General features: G+C 51.8%; 2 protein-coding genes across 4 annotated transcripts in view; one reads left to right on the top strand and one right to left on the bottom strand.

Moving 5' to 3' along the window:
- The window catches only part of DAAM1 (dishevelled associated activator of morphogenesis 1), a 117,475-nt gene extending 112,541 nt beyond the window's left edge, over window positions 1-4,934 (top strand). For all 3 annotated transcript variants that reach the window (XM_062577405.1, XM_062577404.1, XM_062577406.1), the window contains 4 exons: window positions 535-595; window positions 1,377-1,508; window positions 3,317-3,487; window positions 4,040-4,934. In XM_062577405.1, the coding sequence (XP_062433389.1) occupies window positions 535-595; window positions 1,377-1,508; window positions 3,317-3,487; window positions 4,040-4,249 (574 nt within the window). In that variant the 3' untranslated portion in view covers window positions 4,250-4,934. The remainder of the gene's footprint in view (window positions 1-534; window positions 596-1,376; window positions 1,509-3,316; window positions 3,488-4,039) is intronic.
- A 361-nt stretch (window positions 4,935-5,295) lies between these two features.
- Window positions 5,296-16,498, bottom strand: GPR135 (G protein-coupled receptor 135). Its single transcript, XM_062577706.1, has 4 exons — window positions 14,311-16,498; window positions 10,961-11,095; window positions 6,343-6,460; window positions 5,296-5,845 (listed from the first exon to the last, which is right to left on the bottom strand). The coding sequence occupies exon 1, from the start codon at window positions 16,496-16,498 to the stop codon at window positions 15,254-15,256; it is 1,245 nt and encodes a 414-aa protein (XP_062433690.1). The 3' UTR covers window positions 5,296-5,845; window positions 6,343-6,460; window positions 10,961-11,095; window positions 14,311-15,253.
- Between the last annotated feature and the right edge of the window lie 1,331 nt (window positions 16,499-17,829).

The raw sequence follows: 17,829 nt of genomic DNA, 5'->3' as shown, positions 1-17,829 counted from the left end.
AAAGCCTGTCGTCCACCCGTGCTTGAGAGGAAAGGAAAAAGCTGTGCCCTGCAAAGCTTTCCCCGAGCTCTCATTTTGTTTGGCGAGGTCTTGAGGCTGATAAGCCAAGCCTTCCTGTTCCCACCCTGTTCCTGTGACTGCAGCTGAGGGAGCTGCCTTTGGTCTGCTGCTCTTGCTGCCTTGCCGTTTGCCAAGGGGAGGAGTGAGGAGGACCCCTTCTCCTCGGTCTCATCAAAGCGTGCCTTGCTACGTGCTCAATATCTGGTCTGAGTTTTTTAACAAAATCTCTTAGATTAAAAGCAAAGGAAAGTGCTTTCTGTTTAAACAAGCAGCTGTAACCACTGTCTGATAGGCTGGAGTCCCAGCTCAGAGACCATCGGCACAATTTGCTGCTTGAGAGATGCTAATCTGTGAACGGGAAGCAATGTGTGGAGAACATGGGTCATTTTCATGGGAGAACATGGTCAAATTGATTAGAGAGCTGTAAAATTTGCTAAGAAAGGCTGAAAATTAACATCCTACCATTTCTAACAGCATGACTGAGCTGGAGAAAGAAATAAACACTCTGCGGAGCGGACTGAGAGCCGTGGAGACTGTAAGTATTATTTACTCCTTACTAGTCCTCTCAGACTGTGAGCACCATAGCATCCCTCCTAAGGGAGCAGGCCAGGGAGGTCCTAGCAAAGCTGCATTTCCTGGAGCTCTCTTTGTCTTTCCTTCCTCCCTGCACGTGTGCCTGTCCTCTTAGGGCTGCTTGGGAATGGAAGTTGCTTAGGCATGTGCATGATTTATATCTGGTTCACCAGGGAAGGCTGAGTAAGCCTGGTGACTGTGTCTGTGGAGCAGGACCTTTAATTTGCAGCGAGGTCTCTCTTTGACTCTAAACCTGCACGCTACCAAGGTCTTGGGCTGGGGGACACTTCTCAAGCTTGGCTGGAGCGCTGAAGAAATGGTGAAGGTATACTGAAGGCCTCCTTGTCTTGCTAAGTAGTGCCTGCTTCCTTGATCTCTCCTTCGGGATTTGGCCTCGGAAGCATGGTGTAATCATGATAATCTAAACGGGGGCAAGCTGTGGCCTCAGTGTCAGGAGGGAGCAGTGGTATAACGCATTCAGTACCTGTGGCGCTAACCTAGGCACACAGCTGGAGGCTGCAGGAAGGATGCTGCGGGAAGAGAGAGGGAATGATGGGAAGAAAGCAACAGTCCTGTAGTCCTGAGGTTTCACCGTGTCATTCGGTGTGACTGGGGAATAGTGCCCTATAACCAAAAAATCTTAGTTTGCAACAGAAGAGCTTCAGGGCTTGTTCCTGGTTCCACATGTTTGTGTCCCTGAATCAGCCAGAGCCTCACCAGATGTGCATTTTCTTTTCCTGAAGGAGCTGGACTTCCAGAAGTCTCAGGTTCAGCAGCCAGGAGACAAGTTTGTGTCTGTCGTCAGCCAGTTCATCACATTAGCCAGCTTCAGCTTCTCAGATGTTGAAGATCTTCTGATGGAAGCAAAAGAGCTGGTAAGGTCACTGGTGCCGTGTGTTTCAGCCTTTCCTCCAAGTGGTAGGGGAGGAACTGTCCTGGCATTCACAGAGCGTATGTTGTGCGTTAACATCTCAAATGTCTCTCCTCCATGAGATCACACATGTTGTGAGGCATGATGAGCATCCTACTGAGACCCTGACAAGAGAGAGGCTCTGGGATGCTCTTCACGGTTTCTTCTGAGCATGTGGGCGGTGAGCAGGTGGTATGTCCCTATCTGCACCTAGGGCCATTTTTCTGCTCCACAGTCCAGCATGCTAAGGGATCGCAGATGAGGCCAATGAACTGCTTCTGGGACACAAGATGTGCTATAAGGAACTGCAAGGCAGGGACTTGCCTTGGGAGAGTTGTGTTAGTCCAACCTGGTAGATCTTGCATGCAGTGGGTTAGGATTGCTGGAGGTGGTGACAAGTGCCTGCAAACCATACTATCTTCAGTTGACTTGGCAGATCTGGAGGAGAAGGTATGGTTGCAGTCCCCACAACCCATCAAAGCCTGCTTTATAGCAAACACAGAGCTGTTCTAGTGGTTAGCAGATGGGATGGGCTATGAAAAGTGCACCGGTCATTTGCTCTTTGCTTTTTAAACATGTCCAGATTGTAATTGTTTTACCATTATTTTTAGGAAAAAAGAAATACCATTATCTTGTAAACTTCATATTTTGTGAGGATAAGATTTTCCACCTTTCTCCACACCAGAAACATGGCCGAGAAGCCAATATCTTAATGAAAATCAACAAGAATGACCCTGATTGATTATGGTTAATATTGTGTCACCTTTCATGTTCCTTCCTGCATGTTGAAGTGCCAAGTCTCTTAAAACAATCAAAGAAAAAATAGCCTAAATGTCTTTTAAAGAACCTAAGACACTTCTGAAAATAAAGCTAAATCATACAGGCAGGCTTTAAAAATGTTCTCCTCAGTCAACAAAGCAAAATCAAAGCAACTAATAAATTTTTGCTTTGATTTTGTTTTCCTTTTTTTAAGCCTGTGCATCTGAAGAACACGCCCTCACAATTTTAACAAACTTTCTGTGCACAAAGAGTGTCCTTCAGACTGCAAGTGAGAACAAAGGATTTAAGCCCAAAGGACAGCCTGTGGGCTCCTTGGGGACACTGATGCATTGGCAGATAGTGGATGTCCTGTCCTGACCTTTGCTACAGCTTTATTCAAATCACTTATGTTAATGGTTTGCAAACAGCATGGAAGGCCGGAAAGCTTCCTACTTCCCTACTCGGTTTCTGCGCCCAGGCAGAAACATCTTTTAGAAGTTTCACCAACACATTTGGTTTCAATATCAGAGCATGTGGCAATGATAAATAATACCCCAAAAATACTTCAAAGAGAAGTTAAAAGTGCGAGTTTCCCTTCCCCTGCCGTGTTTACTATTAGTTTTATGTCTTCAGTCTTCAGTCCCACAATGTTTTGCTTCCTTGTTTTTACTACTGCTTAGTTAATAAAATTGAGTTAGGGACTCTGGGACACTGAGCAGAACCAGAGGTGTGAAGCTTTGCATGTGATTTTAAAGGAGGATGTTTGGAAAGGGGGGGTTCTGGGAACGCTCCAGGTAGGCTCTGACAGGGTGGCTGTCTAATGCGCAGAATGTAAAATGTGAGATGATTTATTTTGAGTTTAAGTCAAGGCTTGATTGATCATGTCCCTGTTTTTAACTCCGCTCCCCACCTTAACACTTGAAGTGTTTCTCTCTTTTTGTGGGGTCAAACACTTCCCATGAAGGAAAGCGGATGTCTCCTTAGACTAATAGACTCCTGTCCACTCTCTCCCAGTTTTCCAAGGCTGTGAAGCACTTTGGAGAAGACACAGACAAAATGCAGCCAGATGAGTTCTTCGGCATCTTCGATCAGTTCCTTCAAGCTGTGACTGAGGCCAAGCAGGAGAACGAAAACATGAGGAGGAGGAAGGAGGAGGAGGAGCGCCGGGCACGCATGGAGGCACAGGTGAGAGGGACCGGAGCACCGGTGAGGCTATGGTCTCCGGTGGTGCCTGGCCTGGCTGTCCTGGGGGCACCCGATGGGCGAGACTGGCCAGGGAGGCCTGGAGAAGACAACTGCGCCCTGCTGTCCCCCATAGCTCCCGTTGGCCTGGGTGGCCAGGGAGCGGCGAAGGCCAGGCAAAGTGCTTCTGCACCCCTAGGCCCACCGCCTTTGCCTCTCGGCTTGCTCACATAATTCACTAATGAGTTGGGAGGTGGCTGAAATGCTGGGCTGCGCTGGAGAAGAGCTGGGTTCCCCTTTCCCAGCTCTTCGTCAGCCTTCTAACGCTCCCTTGATATGTCCATGGATGTCCTCAAGAGACCCTTGGGCACCTTGCGCCTTACCCCATGCCCTGCCTCGAGGTTTCTTCCGCACAGATTGGTGTGTGTTCTTTTTAAGGATTTTTTTTTTGAACTTCAAAGCTGCTTGGGAAGGGGAGGAGGGTCCAAAAAGACTTTAAAACGCGGTGCGGGGTCGGCGCTGAGCTCTCCTTTCTCCCCCGCTGGCTCCCCGCAGCTCAAGGAGCAGCGTGAGCGGGAGCGCAAGGCCCGGAAAGCGAAGGAGAGCGGCGAGGAGGGCGGCGAGTTCGACGACCTCGTCTCGGCCCTGCGCTCGGGCGAAGTCTTCGACAAGGACCTCTCCAAGCTGAAGCGCAACCGCAAGCGCATCGCCAACCAGCTGGCGGACGGCAGCCGCGAGAGACCCGTCACCAAGCTCAACTTCTGAGCCCCCCCCCCCAACCGGGGACACACACGCGCGCGCGCACAAAGCAAAAAGAAAAAAAAAAAAGAAAAAAAATTTTAAACCGTTTAGCAGTCTTTTCCAAGTGGCTAGGTTTTTTTTTTATTATTATTATTATTATTATTACACTGCCTTGTAATGCGAACTGAAGCGGTGGCACGCTCTTTCTCCGCGTGGATGGGTGTGAGTGTACATACGTACTGTGTATATAGGGCCGGGGTGGTTGTGGGGCTGGAGACAGGCGTCGGGGGTGTGCGTGTGCGCATGGGCGTGCACAGCCGGGGCCGGGCACACGCGTGTGCGGCGCGCGCCCGCTACCGCCTGGCAGCTTGTCCCCGTCCTCTCGCCTGGCTCTGGGTCGCTGCGACGCTCGGGCCCCGGCGAGCACCTCGCACGCAAGAAAAAAGAAAAAAAAAAAACAGAAAAAAAAAACCCCAACAACAACAACAAAGTCAAGTGAACGCAGCCTGTCGTGGGTTTTCTTCTTTTTCGTTCTTACTCCCCGAACTTGCCCGTCTGTGCTTCTGCGCTGGTTCCCGCGTTCGGGGCCGTAAACTCTCTCGGTGGTTCCCCTTGAGCTGGTTTGGTTTTTTGGGGGTGGAGGAGCGGCGCGGCCGCCGCTCGGCCCTGCTGGCGGAGGAGCTGCCCGGCGCGGCCGCGCTCCCGCCGCCCCCCCCCGGCGTCGCAGCCCGAGGGCCCCGAGCGCCGCCGCCGCCGCCGCCGCCGCGCTGCCTCCCTGCCCCGGCGGCCGCTCGGCGCCCGGCGGCTGCAGCCGAACCCGGCGGGGGCCGGCGGCGGCCCCAGCGCTGCCCGCGGGGTGAGCTGCACCCACCGGTCCTTTTCCCCTTTTTCCCTTTTTTCTTTTTTCCTTTTTTTTTTCTTTTTTCTTTTTTCCTTTTTCTTTTTTTCTTTTTCCTTTTTTTCTTTTTCCTTTTACTTTTTTCTTTTTTCCTTTTACCTTTTTTCTTTTTTCCCTTTTTTCGTTTTTCATATTTTTTCTTTTCCTTTTTCCCTTTTCCCCTTTTCCTTTTTTCTTTTTTCCTTTTTACTATTTCCTTCTTTCTTTTCCTTTCTTCCTTTCTTTTTTCTTTTTCCCTTTTTTCCCTTTTCCCTTACCTTTTTCCATTTTCCCCCTTTTCTCTTTTCCCCTTTTCCCCTTTTCCCTTTTTCCCTTTTTCCTTTTCCCTTTTTCCCTTTTTCCTTTTTTCCCTTTTCTCTTTTTCCCTTTTCCTTTCTTCCCCCTTTTCCCTTCTTCCCTTTCTTCCCTTTTCCCCTTTTTCCCTTTTTTCCCTTTTTCTCCCATTCCCTTTTCCCCTTTTCCTTTTTTCCTTCCCCCCTTTTCCATTTTCCCCTTTTCCATTTTTTCCCTTTTTCCCTTTTTCACTCCTTTTTCTTTTTTTCCCCCCGTTTTTCCTTTCTTTTTTTCCTTTTTCTTTCTTTCTTTTTTTTGATGGACGCACGGGAGCAGCACCTCCAAGAAACTTCTGTCTCTTAGCAAGGTCCTTTTTGCTTGTGTTTTGTTTTGTTTCTTCTCGGATGCTTTGCTGTTCATCGTCATTGCAAATTTGTAAGCAGAACTACCTGTAAAATGTTAGTCCAAAAGAAAAAAAAGAGAGAGATGAAGAAAGAATACTAATAATAATAATTCAAAGCTCTCAGGGAGTAATAATTTAAAGGTTTAGAAAATTAAGGATTGGAAAATAAAAAGTAAACGCCATTAACATATTAACATTTCTATTCTTAAATTATGCTGAATATATAGAGGACTGTTACTTTTTGCTTTTTATTTATTTGTGTGGTTTTTTTAAGAAAACAAAACAAAACCTTTTTATACCATCAATACTTTTGTGATCTTTTTTTTTCCTGTTTGTTCTTTTTCCTGTGGAGAGATGAGTTGGTCCCTGTTGCACTAGGTATTAACACTATTAGAAATAAGTTTTTTTTTTTTTTTTTTTTTTTTAATCAGATAATTGATGTTACTGGTGGGGTATGGGTTGTCACTTTCCTATATGTACTGTATAGCAAAAGTGCTGTTTAAAGTAATTTGTATAAAAAAAAAAAGATACGGTTTTAAGCACCTCAAGGCCATGGGGGTCTGTGTGCCGTGTGAAAGCTGTGAAATACCACTCTGAACAGAGTTGTCAAGAGCTGTGGTTTTACCATGTTGTTCTTTTCTTCATTGCAACTTTTGACGCACTGTAGATTAAAGCAAAAAAAAATGAAAAAAGGAAAAAAAAAAGAAGATTTTTCCAAGTAGCATTTAAAGCAGTAACAAATACAGCAGGTAAGCGCAAAGAAAAAATAAAAAAAAGTCCAGCACCTCGTGTCAAAGCAGCTGCAAAACCTGCGGATTGTTTTCAAAGGTGGAGTTAAGCACTTTGCTTTAGGAAGGAGGGGGGAAATAAAGACAAAAAGGTAATGATAATACTATTCCTTAACTAAAGTGCCTCTATTTATATTTTTTATTTATGCTGAAAAATGGGGCTGATGATACAGTTGAGGGAATGGACTTTTGGGGGAGAATTAAGAAAAAAAAAAGAGGAAAAAAAGGAAAAATAAGGGGTGGGGGGGGAGGATAAAGCCTGGCTCCTGATGGTTTAAGGAATGGTTGCTCACGCGTTTCCCTCGGCCGCCACGGGGGAGCCGGCGGGGCCCCGGTGCCACGACGTGTGGCCTTGTGCCCTTCCAGACCTTTTTGTGTTTCACAGCAGCCTCGTTCCGGGGCCAAGTTTGCTATTTCTCTGGTTTTCTTTCAAAAAAAAAAAAAAAAAAAAAGGAAAAAAAAAACTATATTTATATATATATAAATATATATATATATAAAAATATAAATATATATATATATATATACATATATATATATAAATGCAAAGGCTGTGTGCAGGTAATTCCATGTGCCATTGTTGAAAACTACTTTTCGATGGGTGCTGGTGTAAGTAGCCGCTCTTTTCTCTTGGGTGTGTATTTTCAAGATGATGTTTCTTTTTTTCTTTTTTTTAATAATGCCAAAAAAAAAAAGGGGGGGGGGAAATCCGTAATATGTTTGTAAACTGCAGTTATATGTCTTGGACCTTATTAGCTTCGTAGTGACTGAGTTAGTTAGTCTGTTAGGTGCCAGAATGTTACTAGCGGTAGCGGGCAGGAAACGCTGTGTACCGTGTACGTGCCCTAAGGCGGCGATGCGCAATAAAGGACCGGCGTTGCAGCGCGTGCACGGCGCCGACGTTGCTCGACTGTGTTTTTAGGCCCCGGGAAGGTTTCCCCCACCGCGCTGCAGCTCTTTGAGGGCTTCTGGGCACCCATGAGTGGCAGCTTGAGTGGCCCGAAATTAGTGGACACCCCCCCCCCCCGGCCGCGATGCCCCCCGAGGTGGTTTCTTGGGAGCTGCTCAGCGCCGGCGCTCGGCCTGTGCGCGCTCTCCCACCTGCTCGTGCCGGTCCCCTTCTCCGGGCACCTTCCCGGCTGGGCTCCTGGGCTTTCGGGCAGCTCTTCCCAGCGCCCGTTTTGCACAAAAAAAGAAAAAAAAAAAAAAAAAAAAAAAAAAAGTCTTTGCAGATGGACACGGGGCAGCCACTGGGATGGAGGTTGGCATCGGGGCATCCCCGGTGCCCCCAGCGCGCTCCGGCTGCCCCTTAACTGCAGCGACCGCAGCCCCTGGGGCTGTGGTTGCCCCCACAGGGCCGCTTCGGCCTCGCTGCGTATCCCCGATAAATCCCTAAATCACAACTAGGGTGCGAGGAGCTGGCACCGGCCAGGAGCCGGAGAGGAGCCTGCTCAACACGGGGGACCTGGGGAAAAGCAGCACCACCATCTGGTGGCACTTTCTGGACTTCGCACTTTCAGACCTGTCCCTTGCCGAAAATCAATCCCATCTCTGCTCTCCTTGCCACCTTTCTCCCGTTTTCTGGCAGCTACAGGATTTTTCCAACCATGGGGCAGTCAAATGTTAGATTTTTGTACCCGAGTTTCCCCCAAAGCAGTTGATGAGGCATCATTTTAATTCTATCCATGCTAATTTGTCGGTATTCGTTGAGTCAGGCAGGCCAGGATCACAGTTTTGCCGCTTCACACATCCCAAACTGCCCTCGCCATTGGGTCGCATCAGCGCTATCACGACTGTGAGCTGATTTCATAAATAAGAGCAGCACATACAGCTGGGCAGATGGAGCTCCTGGATGCACCAGCTTTCGCGGTTTTTTCCTTCTCTGTTTCCTGGGGTATGCATGGAGACCCTGGTCTGTGCAGACCCCCCCCCCCAGCTAAAAATCCAGCTTTCCCAGATTTTGTTGTGATGTTGCATGAGCTCTCCAGCAAGATGGTGTTTCCCAGCTCCCAGAGCAGCTTTAGGGAAACAGCTCCTTGAGGTACTCCCTGATCTGAAGGGACGAGGTGACATACCTGTGCCCTGTATTTCGGACAAGCAGAGTGGCCCCAAACCGTGATAATCCCGGGCACAAGGTCTGGGTGACACCAGTGAAGCCACCGCCGCTGCGCTCCTCCGTCCCTCTTCTCGGGAGCTGGCTGTCCGCATGGCCCTGCCGGCAGCTCCCGGGGCTTTGCAGGACACGGACTGTCCGACTTCATGCAGAACATGCCACGAGCAGAGGGAGAGACGAGTAACTCCAGCCAGCACTTCCTCCAGCTCCCAGCGTCTGCTTCGGCCCCTTCTCCTTAGAAACGGAGGCGCGGAGCAGTTCGGCTTTCTCCAGGGAAGCTTGCCAGTTTGCCGGGAGGGGGACTGCAGCTTGAGTCACGCTCACCGGGAAGGATCCGCAACCCCGGTGCCTTCTCCAAGCCTTGACGTGACCTCAGGGGCAACATATTACCAAATGCTTTGTAAAACGCACCCGATGGAGCGCAGCAGCCGCCGGCATCGCCCAGCAAGGCGCACAAGTGCAAATTGTGTAGGCAAATTGCATTTACGTGGCTGGGCGGGAATTGCTGGGTGAATGATTTAAGCTAAATTCACCTCGCTGCTTTTGTCCGTGTCTACGTCTCCAAGGACTTTTTTTCCCCCCCCTCTGCAGGAATCGTCCGCTTGCCACCACATGGCCCCGCTCTGGGGACCCTCCGCCGAGAGGTGCTGGCTGCGTCCCGCAGCCATGTGCCACCCTACCGCTGCCCTGCCTAGGAGCCCGTGCAACTCCCGTCCGCAGCCAGCGTGCGGGAACGGTTTCCATCTGCTCCAAATCTGCACACTCCGGTGACTGCCCTGGTAAACTCTCTGAGCAGAAACCTGAGTGTTTAAGCCTGCACATCCGTATTTATTGCCGAAACAGGTGGAGATTCCTGTTCCCTGAAGCAAGTCCTGCTTCAAGCTCCATGGAGAAACCCTTGCTCAGCCAGAAGGCTCTTCCAGTGCCGAAGGGCTGAGGACTTCTGCTCCTCAGCCTCCACTCGCTGAGCTCAGGAGCGACACCTTCATAAACGACCTCCCCGAAGTCCCACTTCGTGATGGCGCAGTCCGTGAGCGCGCCGGCAGTCTGGGAGCCGGGCAGCGACTGAGGCGGGGAGATAAGGTCGAAAATAGTACGTAAAGGCAAGGATAATGGATGCATAAAATTAGGGATGCTGGGCACATGGGAATTGCTCACTGTGCTGTTTTGTGGGCTTCTGTCAACGTCTGCCTTTCCTAAGCCAACCGAGCCTGGAGGATCTCAGTGCCAACAAGGCAGGAATAGTGTGTAACAAATGGCTCCTCTCGGAGGGACGCACTTCCTGCGCCGAATCACAGCTGGAGCCAGCTCATCTCTCACAATAACCCCCAAAGCCCGTAGGCATGTTTTTGTACGGCTTTGCATGGCGCAAACATCCTGAGCAAGGTTTCATTGCTGGCCAAGCAGCAAGTCACAGCCTGACCCCCCAGCTCAGGTGGCCACATCAGTGCAATGAGCTCTGTAGGAAACGCACAGACTATTCCCCAGATTGGACCTTACAGATTGCACCAGAAGAGCCTGTGTCTAGCCAAAAAAATCATCTTTGAGCCAGCCTTAGTGTGGGAAGCAGAGCCCAGCATGGCACTGCGCCGTTAGTGGGGATCCTGCCAGACCCTCAGCCCATGAAGGCACTGCTGCCTCTGCAGGACCAAAATGCTGGAAGGGTCACCATGAGTCTGCCTTCTGGCACAGCTGTCTGACGAGCAGGAGCCTTTGCAAATGGCCTTTTTTTTTTTTTTTTTGGGGGGGTGGGGGGGGCCTGAATCCAGAGTGACATCCAACATGATTGCCCAGAGCACATCAGTCAGTGCTGGTATCTCCTTTGCCTTTGAGCACTCATTGCCAGGTCTCCACTGCCTTTGGCCACAGTCTGACGGGATCACCTCTGCTGAGCAGAGGAGCCATCACTGCCCCAGGTGACTCATGTGGGCTGTAGGTGTGAAGTGCCCACAGGGTCAGTGCTACTCCCACTTTGGTTTCCCCTGTCTTGTCTACTCCATGCCGCTGCTCCTCTCAGTTCCCATGGTATGTTCCTGCATGATGCAGCTTGGAAAAAAATCTAGGAACAGAGAGCTGTTCCCCAAACACTTAATCTGGGGTAAATTTAAATGCTTCAGGCCTTAGGCAGCACGCTATGAGAGACATGGCATTACTAACTCCTTCTTCTTTGCAAAGAGCACTGCGTACAGCCAGAGGGTTGGCCATGATATGGATGGTGCCTGGTCCACCCACATGTGCCCGTGACGCAGCTGGGACTCACCGTGCTGGTTTTGATGGGGTCTGTGGCAGGGCAATGTGGCTGCCCAGGCAAGGCATCTCACAAGGCTGCAGCCCGTCAACCGCGATCCTACCGCAGGTCTTGGGACTGTTTCAATCTTCCTCTTCTAGAACAAACCTTCCAAAGGGCAGCACATGTTTAGTTTAACGATTACTACTTAATCTATCTTTGGGCACAGGTTTCAGAAAGGTGCACCTAGACCTTGCACTGCATTTGTCACAGCTCTGCTCCAAATATTTCTATTTTGGACACGGCAGTCCTGAAGGCAGGGTGGCTGAGCTCATCCTACCATGAGCAGAAGCTGGCTTTTCCTATCAGCATCGGGGGAAAGGTTGTGCTGGCTGCTCAACTCTCTGCTGGCATCTACCTGCACACACAAACTAACGCTAGTGCTGAAAGGGAAGAGAGGATGTTGGATTTCATTCATGTGAGCTATTTGAATTCTGGTGATTATCATCAGCCATCACAGCCCATCAGGCTGTCATTTATAAAAGGCTAATTGTTTGCAGTTCATAAGTTATACGCAAAGCATTTGCTCTGAACTGAGACTTCGTCTGGGAATTAGGAAGGGAGTGGAAAGTAATGACTTGAATGAACCTGGTGATTAAGTCAGTGGCAAAACTACCATTGATTCCAGTCTGAACAGTGCTTTTAAAATGCTTTTCATTCCTAAAGACTTACCGTTTCCCTTCTAAGATATAACACATCAATTACACCAGTGGCATGCAGAGCAGTGCCAAACGATACGGCGCTCCCTAAATAGAGGGTAAATGTTCTGGAAAGATGTGTGACTGAAGAGCCTAGGTCCTATTTTTAGCTGTGACTTTACTAATATTGTCACTGGTATTCAGGGCTGAATCGCTCAAGTCTCTATTGCGCCCAGTATCTTGCACCAAATCACTTGTAATTTTTTAATTAGGGTGTTAAAGGTGTCACAGCTTCCTTCGCAGAGCCCTTGTGTGAATGAGACTGTGGCTTGTCTCACATTCAGACTCACCCCAGTGGAGAAAAAGAAATGAAACATCAAACAGCCGTTGCTGGAGGGTTAGATCCCCAAGGCTGATTTTGCAAAGTCTGAGGTCTCAAGAGTCTTGCAGCCTTCTGGGTGGAAATCACTTTCTGGGTGCAAATCACCCCATGTTGGGTCTGAGAGCAGACCACACACCTGACTCCCCGTTAGCATGGTTGAGCCTTCTGCCCCACGGGCTGTTGGTGAGCACTAGGGATCTCCAGCACAGCCGAGTGGCAGCAGCATTTCAAGTCCCATTTTGGCAAGCAGCCTGTAAACTTCATCGTGCATGTGTGTGTGCGCGCGAGTGTGTGTGCATGTGACTCCCTCTGTCTCTCATGCTCTGTTGCTTGTGGTTTACTTGGTTGCATTTTTTCGAAGTAAACTTCTAAAAATGTGAGTGTAGACTCGAGTACCTGAATTACTGATCAGCACTGTGATTGCTAAAAGTACAGGACAGGCAGAGCTTTAAAATACAGGTTGGCTTTCTGTTGGAGCAGCAGCACATCCACTTCAGAAAGGATCTGGTCAAGACTCCTCACCTCAATTTGCTCCGTTTTTCATAAGCTTGATGTTCTGCCTCCTTTGCTTTCATAATGGACTTGCTGCAGCTGAAGGGAAGGGCTAGAGCAGCTGGAAGGGAGGCAGTAGGGGGGTGGGACTGAGTGTCACACCAAGAGCCAAGCACAGCAGTGGTGGACCTTCATCTCCGTTTTTTTCTTAGCCCAAGATCTATCCTTTAGTTTGTCTGCTCTTACCAAGATTGTTCCATCCAGCAGAAAAAGCTCTTCTTGCATGCAAAAAGTGCAAAAATCCTCCAAATCTGTGTGGTGCTAAAGACAGACTCTAAATGATCACTTCTGGTTATAAGAACAAGCTCTGCTATAGAGCTGCAAAGACATCATGCTGCTAACAGTAACATCTCATATCATCCAGCACAGACTTATTACTTTAAGCATACATGCTGAACATGATAGTTGTACAGTGGCCAAAGAACAGGAGTCAGGATGCTGCTGTGCAGGCAATATAGAAATAAAAGGAGTCGGCTTTTGTCTGCTGTCTATGCTAAACAGACATAAAGTTGATAACTAGTGGGCTCAGAGAGTTTGCCTTGCGTCTGCTCTCTCCACTGCACTACAGAGCACAGGAGCTTACTGTAAGGACCGTAGCTAGAATTCACTGAGCAATGTCCCTTCTGGGAAGACAGAATCCCCATGGGTTTCGTCTGCTATCTCCTGGATCGCAGTTTAAGTTTTCTACAGGTAATACAGAAGTAAACGACTAGTGGAACTCAAGCAAAGGCTCTTGAAGCTGTTCAAAACCCAGGGAGTTCTGCACGGCAACTTAGCCCACACCAAGTCTTTGGTACCAACTGTCAACTATCTAGTTAAGAGTTAAAGCCAATCTGGACAGCCTCACAATCACCTCTTTTCTTTGGTTCTGGTGTACCTTGGGCAGGCCAAAGAAACCAAAACACAAGCAAGTCCTGTGCTGCCCTTCTGACTAGTGTTCACTCGCTGTCAAACCGCTTTGGTGAGAAGAGCTGGTGCTCTCAGTCCAGTTCCTCTCTGAAGCAGTACCAAAACCATGCTGCTCGATCTGCAAGCTCCAAGATTTGCATGGGAAAGTATCATGGCTGAGAGGTATCAAGGAGTCAAATCTTTTCCTTATGGACTTCAGGAGCGTGACAGATGAAAACTACAGAAATGATTACAGTATGAAAAGCAACTGCATTACAATTTCATAAACTATTAGGTTTCTCTCTATAATCACAGATAAGTGCAGATAAGGCCAGGTAAGGCAATTTTTTTCAGAAGCTTCCCTCTCAAGTCTAAGAATTATGCCAGGCTGAGACACTTTAATCTTCTACATAAAAGATAATTTATTTCTTGTCTCACTTACAAAATAATGATAGTATGTTCACTTGAGTCACAAACAGCTGAAAAAGCTGGTAACACAGTAACACTATGTTTAAATACTGTACAAGAAAAACATAGCCTTTCTTTCTTATTTAAGTTTGGTAGAGGAAGGCCCAATCTTAATTTCTGAGTGAAAACACTAATTTAAGGCTTTACGTCTTTGAGCCTGTGGGCAAAAAACTTATATAAATAAATTCATATGAATGTATGCTGTGCAACAGCACTTTAGCATTCTGGTATTATTTTCATTTTTCAGTGGCAAACAGTTTTTTAACATTACATTCTACTAATAGTTGGCTGCCATCAAGCCAGTAATACCTGTTCTGTGCATATACACATTTTCACATGCTTAAGCACACAAACAACACACGATATTGCTTCTCCCTCCCCTTTCAGATACTTACCTCTCCCGCACGGCTCCTCTAAATACGGTTAAAGTGTTTTAGAGATGTGAAATGATCTCAAAAGAAAACGTGCATCCTGTGCACAAACCCAGTGATACCAGAGTCCACACCCGCACCCTTTTCCTCAGTTTTGTCTGCAGAGCTCTTATTTCTCATATTCTTAGTATTTTTAAGCTGATAGGACCTGTAAAAGGAAAAAAAAAAAGAAAAGGCTGCTGAAATTCTAACTGCTGAAGTTTCATCTTCCTTTCCCTCCCTCCCAGTAGCACGTTTTCCGTGTCTGTAGACATCTATCACAGCAATTGCTGTTTTGGGAGGAGTTTTGGTTTTTTTGGGGTTTTTTTTGTTTTTTTTTTTAAAAAAAGGATCATAACATCACTTTTTAAATCTGTCCTACAGGCTGTGACTTTCTTCGCTTCCACGTCTTTTGGGTTAAAGCAACATTTTCCTGGCACGCTGCATTTTCACAGCGCGGTGTTTTTCCAAGCGTTTTTCGGCAGTCAGCGTGCAGCTCCCGGTCGCTGTTTTGGCACTTGGCAAACAGCTCACAGCAGTCTGTTGGCTGGGGCTGTATCCGTGCGTCTGTCTCTCAGCCTCCCTCGGGCACTTTCTGGAGAACCGGAGCGATCGCTGCTTCGTTCCTGCAGTCCGGCTCTCACGCCGGCTCCGTTTAGCTTCTCTTGCTAGGGTGTCCGACATGTGGAAAGGGATGGGGGGAATCTCCTTCCCCGCAGACCCCTCTTCACCTACGTGCAGACCCGGTCACCAAACCAGGGCTCATACGATGGAAAAAGCATGTATATACATCACACCGTGGCTCCGGCAGTCCTATCTTGCCATTTTCCTGGCTAAGCTGGCTGCAAACAGCCCCAAACGCCAGGTCTCCTCAGGGAGACGACCCCGCAGCTGAACCCCCTCTCTGTGTCCGGGCACCCTGATCCCTTCAGAGGCTGGTGTCGATCGTGTCCGCTTTGGCCTGCAAGGTGGCCTCCGAGATGGTGTCGGGCTGCCCGTCCCGGCAGAAGAGGACGGCCGGGTTCTTGCAGGCCCACATGGCCACCTCTGCCCCGCTGGCCGGGCTGGAGGAGGATGGGGCGCTGCCCAGGGGGCCGCCGGGCCGGTTGACGTAGCGCTCGCGGACACGCTCGGCCCTGCCCCGGGGCTCCGGCCGGCGGCCCGGGGCGGAGAGGTAGGCGGCCACGTTGTTCCTAGTCCTGTAGCCGCCCTCGCGGCTGCGCCGCAGCAGCACGGAGATGTTGGGGTTGCGGGCGGCGTAGATGAGGGGGTTGATGGCGCCGTTGGCCCAGGCCATCCCGCTGGCCACGGCGTCCATGGTGGGCGAGAAGGGCAGGCAGCCGGCGGCGGCGGCCAGCCCCAGCACGCAGTAGGGCCCCCAGCAGCAGATGATGGAGACGATCATGATGAGGACGGTGGTGGCCGTGCGCATCTCGCCGTAGGCGCGCAGCAGGTGCCCGTAGGTGGTGAGGGGCCGCACGCGGCTCTCGGCCAGCCGCACGGCCCGGCAGATGTTGTAGTGGCAGAAGCACATGAGGGCGAAGGGCAGCAGGTAGCAGAGCACGATGAGGGCGGCGCCGTAGGGCGGCCCCAGGCGGGACGAGCCCCAGGGCAGCACGTAGACGCAGCGGTAGGCGCCGGGCCGGGCCTCCCGCCGCCCCTCGCCTGCCAGGCCGTACCAGGGCCCGGCGAGGGCCAGGGCCGCCAGCCAGACGGCGGCCAGGAGCTGGGCGGCGCGGCGGCGGCCCATCTTGTGGCGCGGCTGGCGGACGATGGCGCAGTAGCGGTCGAAGGAGAGCAGCGCCATGGTGAGGGTGGCGGCGATGCCCAGCCCGGCGTGCAGGGCGGCGCTGGCCAGGCACAGGCGCTGCCCGAAGAGCCAGGCGCCGGGCGGGCGGCTCAGGAGGCTGAGGAAGGCCAGGGGCAGGCAGAGCAGGGCGCCCAGCAGCTCCGACAGCGACAGCGACAGCACGAAGGCGTTGGTGACCGTGCGGAGCTGCCGGTGCCGGGCGATCACCAGCACCACGGCGCCGTTGCCCAGCGCCGACAGGGCGAAGATGAGCAGCAGCGCCAGCGCCTGCGAGGCCAGCGCCGCCGCCGCCGCCCACCCGGCCGCCGCCGCGGTGTCATTGCCGCCGCGCGAGAGGTTGCTCCAGGCCGCGGCGGGCTCCATGCGCAGCCGGCGAGTCCGGCCGCCGCCGCCGCCGCCGCCGCCGCCGCCGCGGGGGCTCCGCCAGCCGCCGACGTCGCCCGGCCCCCGTTGCCCGGGGAAACCAGCGCCCGCCCCGCGCCGCCCCGCGCCGCCCCGCGCCGCCGCCCGCAGCCGCCTCACGGCCCCGCGCGGGACCGCGGCCGCGACCGGGGCCGGGGCTGGGGCCGGGAGCGGGACCGGGACCGGCCCCCCCACAGCCGGGGCGGGGCCCCACGGCCCCACACGGGACTGGGGCCGCGGCCAGGACCGGGACCGACCCCCACCACAGCAGGGATGGGACCCCACAGCCCCACAAGGGACCAGGACAGGGACCGACCCCCACCCCCCAGCAGGGACGAGGCCCCACAGCCCCACACGGGACAGGGACCGACCCCCCTACAGCAGAGATGGGGCCCCACAGCCCCACACGGGACAGGGACCGACCCCCCTACAGCAGAGATGGGGCCCCACAGCCCCACAAGGGACCAGGACAGGGACCGACCCCCACCCCCCAGCAGGGACGAGGCCCCACAGCCCCACATGGGACAGGGACCGACCCCCCTACAGCAGGGATGGGGCCCCACAGCCCCACACGGGACAGGAACCGACCCCCCCCCCACCTCCGAGCCGAGACGTGTCCCCCAGCCCCACACGGCAGAACGGGGAGCTGGACCCCGTCCTCCCATCCCAGCCACCTCTTTGGCACCATTTGCCCTTGCTACTGGTTGGCATAGGGGTGATTTTCCGCACCCTGCCACTTCTTTTTCCCCCCACATATTCCCCAAATCTGTGATCCCTCTTCCCCCGTATATGGAGACCAGCGTAGGCCCAAGGAGGCGGGAGCGGTGGGAAACCACCAGCCGCCGCAGCATCACCACGCTCGCCGCCAGCAGCCGAGACGCGGCGGCCTTCACGCCGCGCGCGGCCGCTCTGCTCGCGCGCCGCGCAGCAGCAGCCCCTGTGCTGCCAGCCTGTGTTTTTACCGTCTGCGCACCCATAATTTTACCGCGTCTCGCTTGACAAAAGTGCTTTTTAACACTGTGCTTTCTGGCACTGATCGGGGGGTGGTAACAGGAAGAGCAGAGCTAGTAGGGGGTGTTGGTGCCTCAAAGTTAGGTCTTGCAAGCCTGCAAGCGGGCACTGAGACCCCCGTCGCTCTCAGGGCTGCCACGGCCTGGCACATCCCCTGGGCCTGCAGGGGGGACTGCACCCCTCGGAGACCCACAGGAGAAGGTATTCAAAGCACAGGAGAATTTCTTAGGGGAAGGAAAGGCCAGGATAGCCCTATAATAAACGGGTAATGAAGGATGCAT

Source organism: Rhea pennata, chromosome 5 (assembly GCF_028389875.1).
Source record: "Rhea pennata isolate bPtePen1 chromosome 5, bPtePen1.pri, whole genome shotgun sequence".
Lineage (NCBI taxonomy): Eukaryota > Metazoa > Chordata > Aves > Rheiformes > Rheidae > Rhea > Rhea pennata.
The sequence above is the reverse complement of the archived record's forward strand: the minus strand, read 5'-3'. Positions and strand labels throughout refer to the sequence as shown.